Source organism: Physcomitrium patens, chromosome 21 (assembly GCF_059467195.1).
Source record: "Physcomitrium patens ecotype Gransden chromosome 21, ASM5946719v1, whole genome shotgun sequence".
NCBI lineage: Eukaryota > Viridiplantae > Streptophyta > Bryopsida > Funariales > Funariaceae > Physcomitrium > Physcomitrium patens.
Window position 1 is genome coordinate 3561602 of NC_143430.1, and position 22592 is coordinate 3584193.

The 22592-nt window shown below is 36.1% G+C and overlaps 1 protein-coding gene across 5 annotated transcripts; it reads left to right on the forward strand.

Annotated features, from left to right (window-relative positions):
- The first annotated feature begins 7653 nt into the window (after positions 1-7653).
- LOC112274109 (uncharacterized) lies at positions 7654-20975 on the forward strand. 5 transcript variants are annotated; one of them, XM_073529821.2, is made up of 19 exons: positions 7654-9598; positions 9889-10166; positions 10401-11306; positions 11706-11792; positions 11998-12107; positions 12384-12434; positions 12648-12819; positions 13243-13569; positions 13922-14125; positions 14481-15014; positions 15255-15467; positions 15985-16176; positions 16318-16502; positions 16793-16945; positions 17216-17396; positions 17559-18176; positions 18507-18634; positions 19045-19137; positions 19398-20975. In XM_073529821.2, exons 3-16 carry the CDS (start codon positions 10947-10949, stop codon positions 18006-18008), a joined length of 3219 nt encoding a protein of 1072 aa, XP_073385922.1. In that variant the 5' UTR covers positions 7654-9598; positions 9889-10166; positions 10401-10946; the 3' UTR covers positions 18009-18176; positions 18507-18634; positions 19045-19137; positions 19398-20975. The 5 variants fall into 5 exon arrangements, with proteins under 5 accessions (XP_073385922.1, XP_073385921.1, XP_073385920.1 ...); XM_073529820.2 differs by having other exon boundaries at positions 19045-20975; XM_073529819.2 differs by lacking the exons at positions 19045-19137; positions 19398-20975 and adding an exon at positions 18768-18874.
- Positions 20976-22592: the final 1617 nt, after the last annotated feature.

Here is a 22592-nt window from a genome sequence, read left to right on the forward strand (position 1 = left end):
GAAGATCAGGGGGGATTAGAGAGAGGAGCTTCATGCTTCGGATCGGGGAAGGAAAGACATAGAATTTGGATTTTTCTTCTTCGTAGAGTTTTGGGAAGACTGAGGCAATCGCTGCTGAAGTCAGTATTGTAATGGTGAATCGGGATTTTCAATGAAGTGGGTTTGAATACTCTTGACTGTTTTGTGAAATCGAGTTACGTCTATGATTGAAGGATTAAAAGGGTGTCTATAGGATTGAGTATGCGGAGTGAATGAAATTTATTGGGTTAATCTAACAAGACAGTCAGTGGATACAAGATCGTAAGTACAAAGGGGTATTGAAGATTAACAGTTTGGGTTGTTCGGGGTTCTCTGTAACGTCTAGAGACCTACCGGCTGGGGCAAAAAGGATTTCGACAAGCAGTCGAAGAGCATTCGTATAGATTTACGGTACATTGTTGCAATCGTTTATATTCCAGCAGTCAAAACTGATAGACTGCTTGACTATCGGTGAATCTCCATACTACCTTCTACAGCCAGACGTCCGGCGCGTTCTCGAGCAAGAAAACACGTAATACGACACCGCTCAAGAATCCTACGAGGCGTCTGCAAATAGATTTCAGAATCAAGCACCTACTTTCGAAATTGGAGATAAAGTATGGCTTCTTCGAGAGAATATCAAGACCAAGTGACCATGTGATAAGTTCGACTATCAAAGATTGGGACCATTTATCATCCAGAAGCAAATCAATCCAATGGCGTACCGTTTGGAATTACCGGTTTCTATGAAGGTACATCCAATCTTTCATGTTTCTCTATTGGAGCCTTATCAAGAGTCGTCTTTTCTTGGAAGAGTGCAATGTTCACCACCTAGTATTGAGATCGAGAACCATGAGGAATACGAGGTTGAAAAGGTGTTGGATTCACGGTGAAGGTGGGGCAAGTTGGAGTATCTTGTTCATTGGTGCGGCTACCACATTAATGAGCGAACGTGGGAGCCAGCTGAAAATCTCGCCAATGCATCATAAAAGGTATAGGAGTTTCATCAACACATCCTCGTAAACCTAAGTCTGTTCAACGATAGCTTCCCTTTGAACCTTGCTCATCCAAGAATATAAAAAAAGAAGAAAGCACCACCAAAATTCGTAGTTGATGTAGTTATTTTCTCCAAGATAAAATAGAACTTTTTCAGTAGCCATAGTTTGGTCTTCTGATATGGATAGCTAAGAGATAGATACTATGCCAGTCAGATTAACTCAACCAACTAGTTCACGAAGGCGACCCCAAGATGAAGAACTGCCTAAAGCACGATGACGATGGAGGATACCGAGTAAACAATCATTGGTGATTGTTATTGAGTTCGAGCCTACTCACGATGGTCAGCCAAAAGGCATGTTTGCAGGACAATTTCACAATGAGGACATGGAAGTTCATACTTGGTCAGAAGTTGAAGGCGTGGGTCACTACCATTGGCTTTAAGGGCCAATGAATTACTTGCCTCGTGAACAACAGTTGGAGTTTATAGCAGACGTTATGCCACAGATCTTTATTTTCTTGCGTTGATACTGATTAATAACAATATTGCTTCTCAGAGATCTCGAAGCTAAAGGAGGGAGTAATGTTAGGGACATTGTCCTAAGAACCTTCTAGAGACAAGTTTCTAGAACCTTCTAGAAGCAAGTCTCTGGAACCTTCTGGAAGCTTCTTAGTTGATGGAAATTGCTTGAAAAGCTTCTTAGTTGGTAGAAGATGTTTGGAACATAGTCCTTAGAACCTTCTAGAGACAAGTTTCTAGAACCTTCTAGAAGCAAGTCTTTGGAGCCTTCTAGAAGCTTCTTAATTGATAGAAGTTGCTTGAGAAGCTTCCTAAATAGGAGTATATATTAGAATCAAGGCTGAAGAGTTCTTCAGTCTCGACAATACATCTTTTAGGGCTCTAGCTCACCTCTCTGGTGTTGTTCTTGTATTTATCTGATTAATCTAGTTCTTGCCAGTTCTTCTTGAACTTCTTGTTAGGTCTCGAGCTTGTATTTCTGTGTCCGTGACAGTAATGGTCTATAATTGAATATTTATTTTTAATAAAGAAGATTCGATTATAAGCTCATGTACCTAATCATTAATAAATAAATACAAGTGCACCTTTATTTCTACCTCCAAGTCTACTTTCACTTATATTAATTCATTTATAAATATATAAATTAGTAGAAATATAAGTAATTGATAAATCAACATTGGCTTAGATTCTTTTTAAGTCTTTTACATCTTCACCTTGTATAACACATGTTTTTTTATACAAGAACTTAAGAACTTATTATTGTCACTAAAGCTATAAAAAAAAGTGATACTTAGAAGTAGAAAGAAGCAATAGACTTAGAGTATAAAAGTCTTATAAATAACAAGACTTAGATTTTAATAAATTTATTAATATGTAGAAAACTATTGGATATTAGTAGATTTTTAAATTTAAATATAATATAGATGATTTAATAGATTATATGTAAGATTATAGATAAGGCTTATTGCTAAAAGTTATGTGTAAAAAGAAGGTATTGATTACGATGAGACTTTTACTCTAATTGCAAAGATGACTTCAATTTGTATAATTATTAGACTTGTTGTAGTTGATGATCTGGAGATTCATCAAATAGATGTCAAGAAAACATTTTGGAATAGAAATCTTGAAGAATTTATATATATATATATATATATATATATATATATGGATCAACTTAAAGCTTACATATCAAAAGGCAAAGGTTCTTTGCTTTGTAAGCTTTTCAAAACTCTACATGGACTTTAGCAATTTTTAAAGACATTGTATAAGAACATAGACGAGTATTTTAATTCACAAAGTTTAAAGAAAAGCTATGAAAATCCTCATATTTATATATTGAAGATTACTAATGGGTTCATTATTATTGTAGCATACATAGATGATTTGATTATAATATGCAATAATAAGAGATTTCTTTCAAAGACTTATTTCAGTTAGCCAAAAGATTTGAAATGAAGGATTTAGAAGAAATCCATTATATTTTGGATATGCATGTTATAAGAGATTGAGAAGATCATAAAAATTTATATTATTCAACAGAAATATTTAAAGAATATACTTGAAAGGTTTGGCATGGAAGATTGTAAACCTTTGATTAAACTTCTAAATTCTAATAATAAATTATCAAGAAACATAAGTATATAAACTCTTAAAAATATTGAAGTAATAAAATTTGTTCCATACCAAAGTATAGTTAATATCTTAGTTTATGAAAATGATAGACACTCAAGCAAATTGTTGCATATGTAGTAGAAGTTGTTAGACAATACATAGAAAATCCTAACTTAAATCATTTGATTGTTGTTAAAGAAGTTTTTTAATATTTGAAAGATATATTGAATCATGTATTACAATATAGTAGAAGCTCTTTAGGTTTGTAAGTAGTTGATTAATGCAATGCAAATTATGCAAGAGACATTGTTGTATTATGTAAAGCCTTGCTTAAAAATGCACTAAGCACTTGGCTAAAGAATGTAGAAGGAGTATTGTAACAAAAAGATTCTAATTCTAATATAGTCTTAAATAATTCTAATTAAATTTTAATAATGATTATTAAAATTTAATTAAAAAAAAAAAAAAAAAAAAAAAAAAAAAAACTCAAAGATATTACAGAAGAAGTATGAAAAAATCCTAAAGAAATTAAAAAAAAGTATTAAAATAAAATCCAAAATATATCTTAAATAAATTCCAATCAAATCTTACTTTAATCCTAGTTAAAATTCTAGTGATCTTTACTTAAATCCTAAGTCAAATCCTAATTAAATCCTAAAAAAATTCTAAATCTTAATCAATTCCTAAATCCTAAATCAAATCCTAATCAAATTAATTTAACCCTGGGCAATTTAAAACCTCAATATCTATCAATTATACCATTAATCTTTCTTAAGATTTTACACACCTTTGAAAAACTAATATGGCAACAAGCACAAAAAATTTGAAGAAGATCAAACTTACCAAACAAAAGATCAACCTTAAATTTCACTTTGGTGTTGGCTAGCCTCCTACTCTAATTTGAATGTTGAAATTCTAGTGCCAATATTTCCTTCATGAACAATTGAATTGCCTCCAAAATACACTTAAATCATGGAAAATCAAATTTAGTATCCATATAAAAAAATTCACTTCAATTCAATCAATAGATTGCTAAAGATCTTAAAAATACTCACTAACCCTCAAATTCCAATTTAAGAGACCTCAATCCAAAAAAACCTTCACACACTTTGATCTAACCTTTTGATTACCTCAAAATCTTCACATACACTAACAACTAGAAGACCAACATACTATCCAATATTTATTCATTCACATACCACAAAACGCAGGTAATCCTCAATTTTATATACATAATTTTATTTTTCAAAATCTAATCTAATCAAGAATATTACTAACTTTGAAAATCTCATAAAAATTGAATATTAAATCAATTGACATAAAAACTGAATACTAATTAAATTGACATAAAAACTATGCTAAAAAGTCTCTTTGCTAGTATGTTCTCAAATTCCAATCTCTGATCTACCAAAGAACCCTAGAGATGGCATAAGTATGTAGATTTGTGCCTCGGGGTCTGATTTTGACCCAAGTTGACAACTAGCCCTCTCTGGATATCAATATGTGATAATTTGAGATAATTCTTGCTTGAACCTATTGATATCTTCCTTCTAAACATATCTATATTAATTATTTAACTTATTTATTTTTATTTGAGGCATTTATGCTCCTACAAAGCAAATAGAAGTCCCTTTTTTAAAAGTCAATATTAAGACTAAACTTTTTATTACCTTCCTATCATTTATCTTTATTTTTTTACCACATCTTCTTACTAGGTTCTTCTATAATAACATCCATGTTTTTATTTTTCACTATATAGTCGTATTACAACATAATAACATTGGCACTTGATATTTTATTAATGGCTATGTATTTTTGTTGACTAATGGTATAATTAGTTGGAATAATAAGAATCAACCAATAATTACATTGTCTATCCCAAAGTAAAATATATGGAAACTATGCATGCAATAGTCTACTAAGGTAATCATATAATATCTAATAGAAATTATACATATATGTAAATAATCTTTTAACACTTTCACTGAATGACATATTAGTTTAATTTAATTTAATAATTTCCATCATCTCTTTAAATTTACAATGCTCCTCAAGAGTGAGACTTTTGATCAAAACATCTCCAACCATATCTTCAATCTTGCAAAATTTAAGTGTTGCATGCATAGTTGCCAACTATGCATGCAACAATGGTATTTATAATCCACAATGCTTATTCTAATGTAACTTTGTAATATTAATTATTTGCATTGTTAGTATCACTCTGAGGGGAGCATAGTTCATCTTATAAAATTTCTTCCAAAGCATTCAACATTTGTGTTTAGAAATAGTTTTGAGAATTATTGATATTTTCTATAAATTTTGGAGGAAGTGTATTAAGATTTTATTAGGACTTGCCTCTAAACTGGAAAAACAATATCTTAATAGATTGAATTCTATTAGTTTCTGCATTTGAATTTTTAAGATCCTCCATAACCAATCAAGACTATTAACCTACAGATAAAAATATAAAACAACCAAACAATAAAAGTAAAAATTATGGTCATCTAATGTCTTGGTAGTCTTCAATTATGGAAGACCATTTTCAATGCTATGTAAATTCAATTATGGAAGACCATTTTCAATGCTATGTAAATTCAATTATGAAAGACCATTTTCAATGCTATGAAATACCTCTGTAAATTCATTTTATTCAAGCAACAGAATGTTTTCAAAAACAGTTATGCATTGTTTACAATTTTATTACATTAGTTTTAATATTTTTACAATGATTTTTTTTTTTTTTTTTCCTGCAATAAATAAGACAGAAGGCACTAAGATATTTTATGAAATATACTTTAAAATGATTTTATTTATTGAAAAAAATTCAAATTATACATATTACAAAAAGTATAATTTATGTTTATGTTATCATTAAAATATTAGGCACTGCTATTTGTTAAGCTTTTTTAAAAATGCTGTTTGGAGCAGATTGTGCAATATCTGCTCTTCACACTATTAATCTATATAATTACTTTTCATGATTACAATTAAATAAATTTATTCTGGAAACATGAATTTAAAAAATATTGATAACAGGGTTCTAATGGTTATTAGAGTGGATGTTATTAAACACGACTTTTCAATATTGATCTAAAACAATTTAAACATGTTTCTCAAAACTATATCAAATTCCATATAGGATATGCTCCATGAGTGATTCATAAGTTTTAAAATTAAATTGCTGAGATGCCAATAAATAAAAGTGAATTCAAACCACTACTAAACATATCCTTTGCAATACTCTGATATTTATACACATTGAATTTTTACATATGAGTTTTGGTGGCCAAAGTATTTATGCCAACTTTTCTACAGACCATCAAAGCATAGTAAGTCTAACATTGTGAACAATATTGTAACAGTAATAAGGATAAAAATGAATCCATCATTTCATTTTATATTTTAACCAACAATTTTAAATCCATTCACATGATTGCATTTCAATTGATTAAAAAATAAGTTGAATTGCAATTTAAAAAACCAACTTATTTTTTAATCAATTCACGTGTACAAAATCATGTTATAAAAATTTACAAATATTTTATGGAAACAAAATATAAAATTAGATACACATGAAACACAATATAAATGTGAATGGATTGAATATTATACATTGAATGGTTGAAAGTTGGGTTGTTTTAGGTGCACTAATGGTAGCATTGTTTGGTATGTTATACCCTCAATCACATCATGCATGATACACAGTTCAATTTTGTTCTATTCCTCATGATTGGAGACATTAATTCAAAGATTGACAACAACATTTTTTCAAACAATATGACTTTGACTTTGCATTAGTTGGACAAATCCCTTCTCATATATTCATTTATCTTGGCAAGAGTCACTTGACATCAAGTTTTGATCTTAAACTTGTCAACAACCTTTGATGCATAGATCAACCAAATTAAACCAAATGATCATTTCTACAACACGATTGTATGGACATTATGTATAAAATCACATGTTACAATTAAGAACATTTGTTTAGCATCAACTTTAGAAATCACAATAATGTTACTTTTACATGGACAAGGCATGTAAATCAAAAGATAAGAAAAGAGAAGAAAAAGAAGGGAATATTGTTGTAAAAGTTAGCAAAAATGTACAGTGAAATGTAATAAGAGAAGCCCTTCCATAACAAAGGGGATATATATATAGAGAGACATATATATATATAATATGCGAGAAGCTTCCTACCGACTTCTACGGCGGCAAAAATATATAATAATAAAATTAGGAGCAACTGGAGTAAGCATTAACCCCCTTTTCCCATCACCAGGAAATACCCTGCCAGCGTGGAATCTGACGTGGCAGGCGGAGTCGCGGGTGCGGAACCGCCCTGCCCCAATGAACGAGGTGGTAAGGGATCCAGCCCGGGTGCCCGTCCCCGGCAAGCGCCTCCCCCCATCCCTCCCTCCCTCCCTCCCTGGGCGCCCCTTCACAAAGTGGGGGAGCTTCCGCACCTTAAAGCAGAGGATGTAGTAGTCTGCTGATCCAGTCTGTGCTGCTGCTTCTGCTGCTTATGTAGCCGTTGCCGTGGCCGATCGCATTCTGACATCTGCCTGCTGTCTGGACTCTTGTCTGTCGAGCTTCAGTTTCCTTATTCTTCTTCGCTTTTCGTGCTTTTAAAATTCGCTGCTGTCAAGCAACTGGTCCGTAGTCGAAGTTTCAGAGCTCGCAATGGCTTTCTCCGCTGTGAAGAGGGTTGCTGTTGTCTCATTCGTGGTGGTTGCCACCATGGGATCGGCCGTCGTAGCGCAGTCCGCTCCTAGCCCTGAGCCGCAGAGTAGCGACGTCAGCTCTCTCGTGCCTTCCTTGATGGCACCTGTGATTGGCTGCGTCCTTGCCTTGGTCGCTGGAAAGATATGGTAAGCTTGTGGAAGTTCACCACGGCTTTCGGAGCCGAGGAGACGACTTTCAATCGAAGTGGAGCATCTCCATCTGCGTTGGTTGTTGAAAAAGGGATTTAGTCAGAGGATTCGATTTTATAGAATGCCAAAGTGTGAGGATACAGGCTGTCCGCGGGTAATAACTATCCACGGACACATGGAGTGGATTCTTGTGCGGGCGAGATGCAGTGAGCATCTGGAGGTGGAAATGTGCGGCCTCGTTGCGGACTGCTTGGCGATTGTATCTTTAGCAGAGACATTCTCGAAGTGTGCTAGTTTGTAGGATGCGTACTGTGCTTATTACGGCACTCCCGCTGTAAGATCTGAATTGTGGGATTCTTTTCAACTAATTTAAACGGAGCGTGTGGCGTCCACCTTGTTGTTCTGAAAATACATTGTACTGCTAGGGGTGTTTTAGTCGCCAGTACTGCTATTTTCGCATCTATAGTCTATCTGCTGTTGAATCGTCCTCAAGTGCCGATATGTCTGTATAGAGTTAAATGCTGTTGGAACATTTTACTGCCTTGAACTCTGTTGGAATAATTGTGTCAACCGGAGTCCTACTTACTCTCCTGGATCACGACTATGCCTCCTACAAACTCCTACAGGTGTGAGTACGTTTGGGTCTACCTTTGCGTGCAGTTGCTTGAGGCGTATCTATGTTGGGATGCATGAGTAATGGTAGTGGTTAATATGTTGTAGTGACAATCGTTTACTTTGTGTCGCTATTTCATTTCATTTCATTTCTTTCAATCACCAGCATGGAAACGATTTAAAGCTGCCCGAATGTTACAATTCTTTGTTGTCTTCTCTCTTTTCTAAGACTTTGGTTGAGATGCGTCGTTTTGTGATGATACACGGATCACTTATTTTTGAAGTCTAATTTGTTACGAGGATCGTACACTACCTCTCTCAAGGGCCGTTTAGTTATTTTCATACTGAATAGTTGTTGAGTATTTCGAACATCACACTCATGATGAAGACCTTTTGTAAGTAGACAATTCTAGAGCTATCAGAATGTTCCAAACGAATGGTGTTTCTCAGGGCCGATTGACTCGGACATGTGTTGTGCGTATGATGTTACATAAAGCAGTTGCGTGTGTGGTTGCCATTAATACCTTTCCCTGCTGTACTGACCTTCATTATACACCTACGATTGTGAGGCATTACACCGTCTCTAAGCTCGGACGTTAATTTGCATCCATAGTGAGTGAGAAAGTAAGTACTGAACATTCACTAGGTTTTTTTAAACCACTCGTGTTTTGATGTTAATAGAATCCAAACTGAGACTGGTCATATCAAGCAATTATGAGAACTGAAGGCTCGTCCTAATAGGACATTTTCCTTTTAGTACAGTGCCCAATGTGGTATGAATATTCTTTCAGACACATGATTCTTGTTTGTGGAGAATTCTCGAATGATTCAAACCTTGCTGCCGACAGCTGGTGGAGATGAGGTCAAAGCAGGATCCATCAGCTGTCCATTTCTCAGTTGTCGGAATTGGCTGGTAACTACCAGCACAGCAACACTTCCGAACTGACGAGGATATTGTTTGTGAGGACAGGTGAGAATATTTCACGTGACGGCACATACCCAATGCTCTTGTAAAATACACATGCATTGATCGGAATCGCTGTCGAAACTAAAGCTGTTGTTCATGCTCTACAAGTAACGAATCAGTGTGATTTTTGAAGTTCAACATGTGACATGTATCTACAACACACGAACCCGGATCGTTCAAATATCTCATTTCAGTGTACCCGGTAGACCTTGCAATGCCGCCATGCTGAATAATAATAAGATCAATTCTCTCTTTCCGAATATTCCCGTCACCTCCCTATCATAGTTCTGCAGGACACAAACCAGATTTCCTTAATCTTCGATGGGAAGGACTTCAAATGTTTGGGTGCGTTTCACGACTCATGTGAGTTGATTGCATCACCTCAGCTGGCTGGCATAGAGCCAGAAACGATTGACAGGTGAACGATTCAAGTACAGAAACTGTAAAAAACATCCGTTCAGCATACGAATTCCGCTAGTCCTGCACAGAAATGTGTGCAAGAGATGGAACCAGGCGATTCTGGAGAGATATTTCGAGACCAAAGCGCTACACTGGTGACTCTCGAGAGCAGGTGCACCGGCTTGCATCTCTTCAACTGAATTCTTATTCAAATTGCACTGTTTGAATCTCACTGTTGGCGCCACACCCAAAATCTAAGCGCATACACAAAAAAATTGAAATAGAAATGGCGTTGCCAATCGAGAACAATTGCCACTGCAGTGCCTACACACGCAAGGAATTCGTTTCCGGCTGTCATATGATGGTAAATCATGTAGATGAATGACGAATTGATTTCAAAGTGCAGAATGACAGGTTCCGCACGCATGGGTTCGCCGAGTACCGAGATTTCGAAGGATGCGAAGAAACTCACACATCTTGCAGTCAAGGTGGGAATGCGACACTATAGTTACTTGGCGGCGGGAATTTCTAAGGAGGGTTTTAACCTGGCTCCTCGAAATGCGATGAGAGTGCGGGTGGGTGGTCATCAGCACCGAGAAATACTCCAATGGCCACAGTCCACGTAAAACGGGGGGCCATGGACACGGTCCTCCGTGCAACTGTAGCGAGACACAGCTTCCGCGAATATCATTATTGCTCCTGCATCTATGTTACTCGCTTCGTCTGCATCTTTTGTGCCGGTTGCATTGTGCCCTAACATTAGATTTGGGTTTGTGTTCCTGGAAAGCCGAAGCTGCAGGGTGTTTCAGTTCCCGGGACGTTCAATGCCGTGTAGCTTCGCATTGGATTTTTGATTGTGAAGTACTGCTTGTGGTGAAGAGGCTGATTTTGGTCTAATGCAGTGGATGTCTCGTCCTCTGTGAAATTTCGTTTGTGGAATGCCCATCACGACATGGGCAGTTTGAAGAGCAGGGGCTACATAAGTGGCCAGGCGGGCTATGGCGATAGAGCGGCTGTACCTTTGGGAAAGGGCGCGGGGAAGGCCAATGTGTTCCGGATTCTGATCGCCGTTGTGGCTGTTTTTTTCCTGGTCGAGACGATAGCGAATGGGCTCGTGTTCCTCAAAATGCGAGATTCTGACTTGCAGGGAGGATCTCTGAACTTCTTCACAAGAGCTTCTGAGACGAAGACGGTGCGGCCCGGTGATGACGTTCGGTTTGTCCCCCGTCTGCTGCTGTCTAGAGGGAAGGCCACTATGGCCGAGCTGAGGAGGGAACTACGAACTCCTGTGCGGCCTCCGTCGTTGGCATTTGTATGTACCCGCATCGTTGTGTATCTTCAAGAGTGGTCTTTATTCATTGTTTGTAGTAATTGGGATAATGTATGGCATTTTCTCTGCTTCAGATGGCCTAACGTCCAGCCGGACAATGCCCAGTGATTCTACCTGAACCACTGCATCGGTCCTCCTCTGCCGTTCTAGGTTGTTGTGGTAATCCTCATACTATAAATTTTAGGTTAACAATGTCTGAATCATGATTCAGACAAATATGGTGAATAAGCGTCAATGTAATGCCCGTTGTCATCATTGATAGTAGCTTATGGTACAATTAATCGCTTGGCGATTTGGAATGAGGATTGCATGAGTGGCTGTGGTGACGGTTGAATCTTATTGACTCCTCCTTTTCTCTACATGTTACCTCTCTTTTCGCAGATATGCCCAAATCTTGCTTTAAGTTCTCTATCTCTTTTCGTGTTGTCGATCGCGACAGGATTGAGAGAAATTGGCTACCATGTTGAGGTAAACCCGTCTTTCCGATGTCGAGTTTTTATTTTATTTTATTCTATTGATTTATTTATCTTCATGAACTTTCTGCCCTAATATTGAAGATCGAATTCCTTAGTATCTACGTGTGAATACACGCGTTTATTGTGACTTTACTTCCATATTACTTCCTTGTGTATGTATATCCATTTTTAAGATGTCTTGTTCCCTACGTGTGCAGGTCCTCACTCTAAAAGATGGGGAGTTTCGATCCACTTGGGAAACCATGGGTGTTGCTGTCAAGCTTTTGAAAGCCAATTCAGAGAATGTAACAACAGTCGATTGGCTTAAGTGAGAGCTGGATTCCATTTGAACGAAGTTTAAATTTCCTTGTTCCATTATCTATATGCTCACGTTGTCACACCTGAGTGCCGCTAGTTTTACGAAGACTAAAGAATTACATGTAGAGAGTAACATTCTAAATGTTGCAAGATCTTGTAAGAACATTGCATTTGATTAATCTGATATCCTTCGATACGTCTTGGCGTTTGGGAACCATGTGCGCCAGATCTTGAACAATATTTGCAATCTTAAGTCTAATACATGAATTTCACTAATCGTGTGCAGCTACGAAGGTGTGATTGCGGTTTCTCTTAATACGAAGTCTATTCTGGACAGGTTTATACAGAATCCTTGTTTTCTAACTGCTTTTCTAATTATTATTGGAAGGACTGCTTTTCTAATTATTATTGGAAGGACTGCTTTTCTAATTATTATTGGAAGGACTGCATTTCTTGGCTTATTCTTTTCTTCATAACTGCTTCAGTGCAGAATTCTCATTGATAGTCTTGCAGTGGAAAGTCAATGCTAATCAAACCCCTCATTGGACAGTCTTGCACAGGAACCGTTCACGAAAGTACCAGTTATTTGGGTAATTACTGACGATGCACTAGGACGACGTCTTGGGAAATATAAAGCAGAAAATTCGACGGAACTAATTACTGATTGGATACGAAGTTTCAAACGAGCTGATGTCGTAGTTTTCCCAGACTATGCACTTCCGGTGCGTCTCACACGGCCTGTTCAGTTCTCTAGCAAAATCTATTTTTTCTACAGTAATTCAGCCATCATTTCAAGTTAACGTGGCTCGTTCTTATTAGAGCTGATAGCATAACTTCCATTATTCGTATTGCGAAATTCGCCCCTTAAACAGAAAAAGTAACTTTCAAATTTTTATTTATTTTTTATAATGAGCTTGGCGATTAATTCCACAAAGCAGCAGCAGAGGAGTCGGTGACAGTGCGTGGTTTTGTCGTTTGTTCACTTACAGTTATATGGGCAGATAATTTCTTCAGAAATGTTGACAAAATGCGACTGTTTATGTGTGGCTCTTTTAGCTGAATCACTGCTGCAGATCGGGAGAAACAAATTTAGTGATGGCTTGCTGACTGCTATAGTTCTGATTGTGTTGTGTGCGTTCCTTCAGATGATCTATACCACGATGGATACCGGGAATTTCTTCGTCATTTCAGGGTCGCCTAGAGAAGTGTGGACAGCTGAGGAGTATAAGCTTACGCATTCTCGAGACAGCCTACGTGCACAGTTCGAAGTGCATCCTGATGACTCCGTGATTGCTGTTGTTGGGGGTCCTTTTCTTTACAATTGGCGCTGGAGAGAACATGCTTTAGTGATTCGTGCGTTTACGAGGACTGTATCAATGCTGGGTAATGCATCTCAAAAAGGTGGTAGGCGTATTCAGCTATTTATCATCGGCCATGGCAACCACTCAAGCAGCTACGGTGCTGCCCTGCAGGTACTGTGGTAGATATAAACTGCCTCTTCAAGTGATGTGCCCAACACTTTATATCACACTGCCTTGCTCCAAATTATACTTGTAAAGTTTACCCTGAGAAGCCGGAAGCTTAGAAGGTGATTAAGTGCCGGTTCCAGACCTGGACAAAGTACGTTTGCTGTAATGAAGTGTTTTCAGGTTTTTTAGGGCAATAGGGTTCAGATGAGCTTATTTGATTTGATAACTAAGGTTCTCCCTGTTGGCAGGGAGATGGGGAAATAATAGTTTTGTTAAGGCAAATGTGTGGTGTCGGTATTTGTTCTTTGGGTGCGTGGCTTGTAGCAATGACATGGTTGCTTGGTGATGGCCACAGGTTATGGCAGATCATCTCAAGTTGAAGAATGGGACAGTGCGCTATGTAGGTGCTGGTGAGGACGTGATAGGCGTTGTGTGGATGTCGGATGCTGTTGTGTATGGTTCGTTCCGTGATGAACAGGCATTTCCACCGATACTGGGTCTGGCTATGAGCCTTGGGCGGCCTGTAATCGCACCTAATCGGAGAGCCTTTCGAGAGCAAGTAAGATCAGAGTATATGGTAGAAAAGATAAGATGGAACACAGGATTCCGTTTTGTTTTGCTTTTATTTTAATTTTTGGTCCTATAAAATGAAGGAGTTAGGGATGTGCGTGAGTTTGATTCTGTATTGTTTTTTTTGTCTTATTTATTTATTTATTTATTTATTTGAAAACACATTGTTGTATTTTTTGTGTGCAATTTGACACGATGTAGGTGATAGAGCTTGTGGGCATGATAAACTTGTGGATCGTGTGTTAGTCTTACAGTATAGAGGTATTGTTGATTGCTATGTTTTTTCAAGTGCAGTTGCTAACAATCGGTACATGTGACTTGTTCATTTTGGGAATGTGGCACAGATTTCCGATGGAGAAAGTGGCGTGTTATTTCCTGTGGGTGATGAAATGAAACTCAGTGAAGCTATGATACGTGTATTAGGAGACAATACACTAGCAGTTGCGATCGCGTTGACTGGGCAATGGAAGGCTAGGAACATGCATGCTTCGAATGTAAGTCTGGGTTACGGTGAGCTTCTGGAGAGTATTTTGGAGTTTCCTGCTGAGGCAGCGCTACCGCGGCGATTAGATGAAGCTGAGAAGAGTTTGAAAGGAGGATGGCGATGGGAAATGTTGTTTCCAGCGAATACTTCCTTCCAGGTGTCTTTTCAGTCCCGGATGGGGAAACGAGTCCGTGAGAATGATGACGTGGGTTCTGGTGTCATCGATACTTTGGAGGTGCACTGGAAGTTAATTAATAGTGAAAGTCGAAATTTCGCTGAAGAAATTGGCTCTCATGCTTCCAGTGTAGACCTGGAGATTCCGAGCCATTCCGATCTGGACGAAGCTAAAGCGATTCAGGAAGACTTAGTAGCAGAGAAAATTGAACGAGAAGAGGTATGCCTATTTCAGGTTTTCTGTCTATACTTTTAAGAAGTGTGCATAAGAATCAGACCATGCATATGGGACATAAGGCCATCAAATCATCTAAAAATTAACTGAGATGAGAGATGGTTGATTTGAATTAAATGGCTTTCGTTTACATCGCTTCTCGGCCTCGTATTTTTCTTGCCTGCATTGAGTTTGTTTAGCGGGTCATTTATCCATTTATTTTTAAAAAAATTCTGTTCTTTTCAGCTGGAGTGGAGAAAAGAAGTAGTGCAAACTTCTTTGGAATATATCACAAAGATGATTCGAAAGACCGAGGTCCGCAAGGATGAACTGAAAGAACGATCTGATGCAGAAATTCAGCGCAATGCACAGCCCTTAACTATATATGAACCATATCATGGCAAAGGTGCATGGCCCTTCCTTCATGAGGAGAACACGCTCTTTCGAGGCCTCAGTCTTGTAAGGAATTTTTCTTACCTGTTGCTTTCATTGTTATTAGGTACCTGAGCGTTTGGATATTATGACTTGTGTAGACCTGAATGTTCGATTAGACCTGAGCAAATCGATGTTCTGTGCATAGTGTAAGTTGTCCATCATTTCAATTCGATACCTACTGGATCGAAAGGTTTTGAGGTGATACTAAAGCCTTTTGTTTTAGTAAATCACAAAAGCAATCAAACTTCTAAGAAATAAGTGTTGTTCTCCTGGGGTTAAACGGTTTTATTAACTGCTTTTAAACTGCTTTTGCACATGACAACCTTAGTGGATAGTACGCAATGTTTCATTACCAGGGAACGAAGCTGTAGGTTGTGAGAACAGTATGTTATATAACACTACTATTTATCTATTTATTTCTCTTTTCTTTATGTATTTTATATGTCTGAACTAGTGAGTTATCCTGAAGTTTGCCACTAAGATAGTGATAGTGATGATGCTTGTGACTGTTCTAATACTCTGACTATTATGCTTTTTGTAGTCAACGCTGGATAGGCGTCCAGGAGATGATGATGTTGATGCAGAGGTGCGACTGCCTGGTCTCTTGAACGAAACATACTACCGAAACTTGTTGTGTGAATATGGAGCCTTTTTTTCCATTGCCAACCGTATTGATTTGATTCATAGAAACCCATGGATCGGCTTTCAGCCTTGGAGAGCTTCAAGTAAAGATGTGCGTCTCTTTCACCTCTTTATTTGGAAGAATGAAACTCGTGCTACATTTACGATGCTATAAATCAAATTCGACAATGCATTGCACTTTGAGATGAATATGGATTGTTAAGCATTCTTAACAAAAGCCTGTGGAATCCAGGTTGCATTGACACCTGCTGCTGAAGTTGCTTTGGTTAAAGCAATTAGTACCGGAAGGGATGGTGATGCTGTTTACTTCTGGGCTCGTACCGACGGCCATGCTGGTACGTGGCATCGAGATTCTTCTGTAGAGCACCCAGAAGATTTCTGGGGTTACTGCGACTCTGTTAACTCTGGGCGGTGCAGGCATGGTCCCTTTACTTCAGCCATGAATGAGTTTTTGCTAATTGACTTCTTCTTTTTATTTTTGTTAATTATGATATTATTATTCTTTTATGCTCAATAATGTGGTGATGTAAAATTTTATGTTTATATCTTTTGGCCGTTTGAATGTGAAGTGGACGTTGAGGGTAACTTCATTAAATAGTGTTTTCTTTGTAGATAGGGCATTTGCCTTTGATCATTACGTTGCCCGTACAGTTTTCAGGTTAGAGGTGAACGAGAAAGAAGATTTATAAGCTGTGTGTATCATGCAGAGAGGCATATTCTCGGTGTTGGAGGCATATGTATGGGCTGCCTACTACTTGGACAGATTTGCCACCGATGCCAGCTGATGGTGGCACTTGGTCTGCTATGCACTCCTGGGCTATGCCTACACCATCATTTGTGGAGTTTATGCTGTTTGCGAGGTAATTTCTTATTTATGGTGGACTGGTCTGTATGGATAGATTGTTTCTCCTACATCATACAAAGACTTAGTAATTAAGAACATGTATATTTTTTTGCTAATGGATCTTGATGTAATCTAGAATGGTACTTTTCTTTATCAAGTTTGTTCTTTAAGATCCATATGTCAGAAGCATTCTTAACAGCGTGTTGAAATCTTTCCATTCTCTTTTGGCTGACTTAGTGTACATAACTGAATGCTTCTGCTTTGGCTTTCTGTCCTTGCCTTGCAGTTTGGGAATCGTCGTGCCTTATGGCTTTTCTTACTACATGTCACCATGTAGCTCTACTCTGATTATTAGTATTATCAAATTTGTTATGCTTGACAGAATGTTTGTGGACGCACTAGATGCTCAGTATTACGAAGAGCATCTTGATCTTGGAAGGTGTCCATTTGTTAAGTTCCCGCGTGAGGTAAAAATGTCATTCTGATTTCTTACCTCTCCCTAGGTTGGGGAGCATCGTATTGAGGAAGAACAGCTCATACTAGCAGAATTTTCAAACGTGCCTCTTGATTTGATCCATAGCAGAGAACGCTTCTTGTTCCGAGCTGATGATTCTTGTTCTCTTTTTCAGGGTCAACATTGCTACTGCGGGCTACTTGATGGTCTAGTTAATGTGTGGGCATATCACAGCGCGAGGCGTTTGATTTATGTGGACCCCAAAACAGGAACAATGGAAGAGCAACATGCGCTTGATTCACGCCATGGCAAAATGTGGGTTAAGTTTTTGAGCCGGGATACCCTCAAGGGCATGGACGAAGATCTTGCCCAGGCAGCCGATGATAGCGACCTTCCTAGAGAGAGATGGTTATGGCCTCTAACAGGTGAAGTGTTCTGGGAGGGCATTTTTGAGCGTGAACGACTAGAGCGATGGAGATTAAAGATGGAAAGAAACCAAAAGCAGAAAGAGAAGCAAGCTTTGATAAGGAGTCGCATGAAACAACAGGCCATCGGAAAGGTAGTGAAGCATCCTCGTGCGGGAGAAATCAAGCTTCCTGTCGGTGCATCTCAGCAAGTTGATTGAACCAGACAACTCTTTTACAGAAGAAGCAACTTCATGGATGTAGCTTGGATCAATTTATCCAGCTTTCGGGACTGATGGCATAATCTGTGAAGGTTCTCCACTAAAGTCGAGTGCGGATGCATTTCATACAAGCAAATCGAAGTGGTCCAAGTTTCAGTGCAACAGATGGTATGTTGTTTCATTTCCAAATAAACTCGTTAAGTTTTTCAAGTTAGTGGAACACAAGATTTTGTTAACATGAGACGCCAAACAGAAGCCAGTAAAACTGTTTCACTCAAGTATCACCCATCCCATGGGCGAATCGTATCCGCCTCATGACCTTTGCAAACGGTTTACTAGAAATGATGCAGATGTGGATTATCCTGCTGCAGTGCTGTCTTCTTGGAGATGCAGAATATCCTATCCACTGGTTCTAGAATGGTCTAGTTCACTTGCCTTGATAAGAGTGAAAGCACCTAGAAACATCAAAATCACAAATTGCATTATTTATGCCTACAGAAGTTTTGAAAGTACTTGTCCGCTCCTTGAAGAGGCAACTTCCAGGAATATACGGGCATTCGAATATTCCAAGATGAGGCTCTAGGGTGAAAGAGGAGACGTTCTTTGAATGTTGAAGAACAGTACAGGTTTTTTCTTTTGCAACGTATGTATCCATTGTTTCACATTGCTTAAGTGTAGGATAGGAATCAGCAGCGTTGATTCAAAAAAGGACGAAATTTTTTACATGCCAGTGCTTGAAAAGCTTTTTTATGATCCCAGGGCCTGAATCGGTAGGATGAAGGAACTGTACCATGAATTACATTGAATGGGGAACTTCAAATGTGGCATTGTTTCAAATGTCATTGGGTCTCTTTTATTTTGTGCAATCGTGGACTTCCGAGGAAATTCTACATGTGGTGATCAATGATTTCTTTTCGACTATGGACAGTAACTGTATTTGTGGGGCTACATGTTGTTGACCGGTTCTGATTTTTCTCCGACACTAAGTTTTGCGTGTGGTTGGTTCTGTGATGGAACTGATACAAGCTCCTGACAGCAATATTCTCGATCCGGATTGTAAGTTTGAGTGTTGGTTGTTCTTTGCGATTTCGTGTAAGGGGAAACAACATACTGCTGCTTTTTTTGAGAGGTAAATCTCTTACTATTCACCCTATTTTTATCTGTTTGCAGTGCATTATAATCTTGTCGTAAATACCTCAATCATAGTTCTCATATTAATTTTACGCTGAGGGAAGCCTTGTGAGAAAATGAGAGAAATGGTAATGTGCGGATATTATATATTATATTTGAATATCACATCATATATATTGTGGTTAAACTAATATTCTTGTTTGTGTATATTTCTATGTGTAAATAGTGTTAACATTGTAAGTAAATTCTGATAATCAGATCTGTCGTTGTATTCATATTCAACAATGATGAGTGGTGCAAAGTGCAAATAGTCATGATTGGTATGTGTAGCTAAAAACCATTCAAATCATGTTTTTGTCTTATATTGATTCTTTTTAAAAGTATTTTAAGCATTATCAAATATGAATTAAATGAACTTCAGACAAAAAATGAAACTTAATTTTGTAACTAAAATGTAGTATGATATTCGATTGATAAATCGATCCATCATGTGACTAGCGTGATCTTCGCGCATGTTCAATCGATAAAAAATGATTTTCTTTCAAGTCCCACCAAAGCGCTCATCTTGTATCCAGTAGCAGTTTCTGAAGCTTTACAGCCGGGAAACACTGTCAAAAATGAAACCCATGACAGTCACGCCAATTGTTGCTTGATGGGTCAATTTATGAAAAGGTGGGTCGATTTAACAATTTTCTAATTAAATGACGGGTTGTATAAGCTAATATTATTTGTCAAAACTTGAACAACTGGTTGAAAGGTGAGTTTTTCACTTTGTTTTTGTGCTGTGAGTTTTTAGAAAACCACTGGAAGCAAGACACCAATGTTAACAAGTGTAAGTTCTTTGAATAAAATTAAACCAAATTTCGTTAATGTTTTTCTTTTGTCAAATCGGAATGTTTGATTTGCTACTAGATTTTCCTTTTATGTTCTCAATTTTATGTTAAGATCCTTATTTTAGTATATTTTAGTATATTTGGTATTGGTTTCCTTTTTATTTGTTATTTTTTTATGTAACTCAATATTTGTGTTCTATGTTTTGAATTTTTATATAAATATGAACAGATGTTCAAATTCATTGTGACGATGTTAATGTATTATGTGGTTGTGATATGTGTACTGAGATATATATGCATGTGCATATACATGTATAAATACATAAACACATATAATTAATATCTTTTTATTAAACTGTGACCATAAACAATATAACATTTTCTTTTAATTATATATATTTATAATGAATTTATAATTATTCACAATATATTCCAAAAAATAACTCTGATAATTTTGTATCCTTACTATGACCTATGACTACTATCAGGAATATGATTTGATATTGTATCCAATAAACCAACATATTGTTGCAAAGTAAATCTTCATGCAATATAAAAAGGTTATGTTGTATCTGACTATAAATAATAAGAAGTTAATTTCGAAAATGTATTTAGTTTGATCTTCTTTGTAGTTTATATTGAAAATTAGGAACACATATCAATTTTTTAATAATTTCAGATTGAATATTTAAGAAGAAGTCTAAGATGAAGATATTGCACTAATCTTCCAGAAAAAGGTTTGTGTTAGAATATGTTAATTGAGTAATTTTAAAATATTGTTAAGACTTCCAAATGAATTTAAGTTTTAGCAGGAATGAAGTTTCAGAAACATGTCTTTAAAATGCTTATGACACTAGAAAGACAAGTATGATTTTTTACTTGTGTATAATAAAACATAGAGAATTCTACAGATCTTGGGTTTTGTCTTTGTTGTGATAATTTTAACTTACAAGAATATTATAATACAAATTGGGAAAGTAATACAATCAAACGTTAATGTGCTCCAGATTATGTGTTTGTTTATTTTATTGTAGCATAATTATTTTTAGAAAATAGCAAATCATACTTGATAAGTATGCAATGGATAGAAAGAGGCAAAATTTATAACAACAGGCCAATGTAAAATTGAAATCATTTCACTTGTTCGTAAAAAATAAAATAAATAAATAAAATGAAAAAGACAAACAAACAAACAAAAAATGGATTGCATTTGTAAGAAATCCAAAATACCAATTGTATACTAAAAATATTGATATACTTTATTAATTTCTTGAAAAAAATATAAAGAGGAAATTCATTAAAAAAAAAAAAAATAGGTTATATTGTTATTCTTATAAATTTAATAAACACATTGGAATTGAAAGAGCTAAATTAACTTTTAAAATAAGAATGAAAGAATTAGTACTGATAATTACATTATCAGTACATATAATTAAGTAAAATAAGAGATTTTTACTCTTATCACTTTCTGAAAATATTTTTTAAAATTTTTATTGGTTCTTTGCATACAATAGTATGCATAAATTTTGTATTTTAGCTTTAAATATACTAAATAAAGTTATATTTATTGTAATTATAATATATTTTATGAATAGTGAATGTTCAAATTACTTAATTTCCATCTAATATATCTCAACCAACTCCTAAATACACTTAATATTGTTTTTTCTCATTTAAGACTAATTAAAATAAATAAAACATGTCTCAAAACATGTCAAGACATATAATGTGTGTTTTAATGCTCTAAGGGGCATTTATAATCAAAAACCCACTTTGAAAGGCAATGGTTCAAAAGCCTTACCATGGTTCTGGGCTTGGTAAAGAAATCCCTCTTTTGGAAGTTTTATTTTTTAGATACAATACAAAGTGCAAAGATGCTATAAAATAGATCAAATTATTCTTTTATTACCAATCAAAGTATGTCAATGTATATCTTCATTCAAAAAATTATGATAAGTATAGGTTTTTATTTTATAATTTAAATGATTATTTTAAGAATTGTTTACAAGACTTCTTATTTAAAAAAAAAAAAAAAAAAAAAAAAAAAAAAAAAAACTCACCTTGAGTTGGATCGAAAAGGAATTCCAAAACACTACATTATCTATGCCATGTAAGAAATAAATGTATTCGACCTCATTTTTTTCCTCTTAGGACTTATTTAACACCTAAAATCAATGCTTTAAAACTCTTGTACTAGTAAAATACATGTAATCTATTTTTTCACGATGTACAATATTAAAAACAAATTCTTATATTTCAACACTTTGCCATGAGAAATTCCATAATCTATTCTAAATAATAATAATAAAATCAAGATTTTTTTTAATATATATGCAAATTAAGATGACCTCTCACTTCAAATACTTTTCACTTTTGGTGAAGAAATATATCCTACTATGGCTTTGCTTAAACATTATGATATTTCTTCAAACACATGATACATCCAATACAGTCTTTTTAAAACCCTGGGTACCTAAATTCTAAAATTTATCCATATCTTATTTCTAACTTGTCTGAGCTGATGCTAGTTATTGATTGTTTTTATTTAGAAATAAAGTATCTTATACTTTTTAAGGTATTAACTAAATTAGAAACTAAACTGTTCTTTTGTCATCAATAG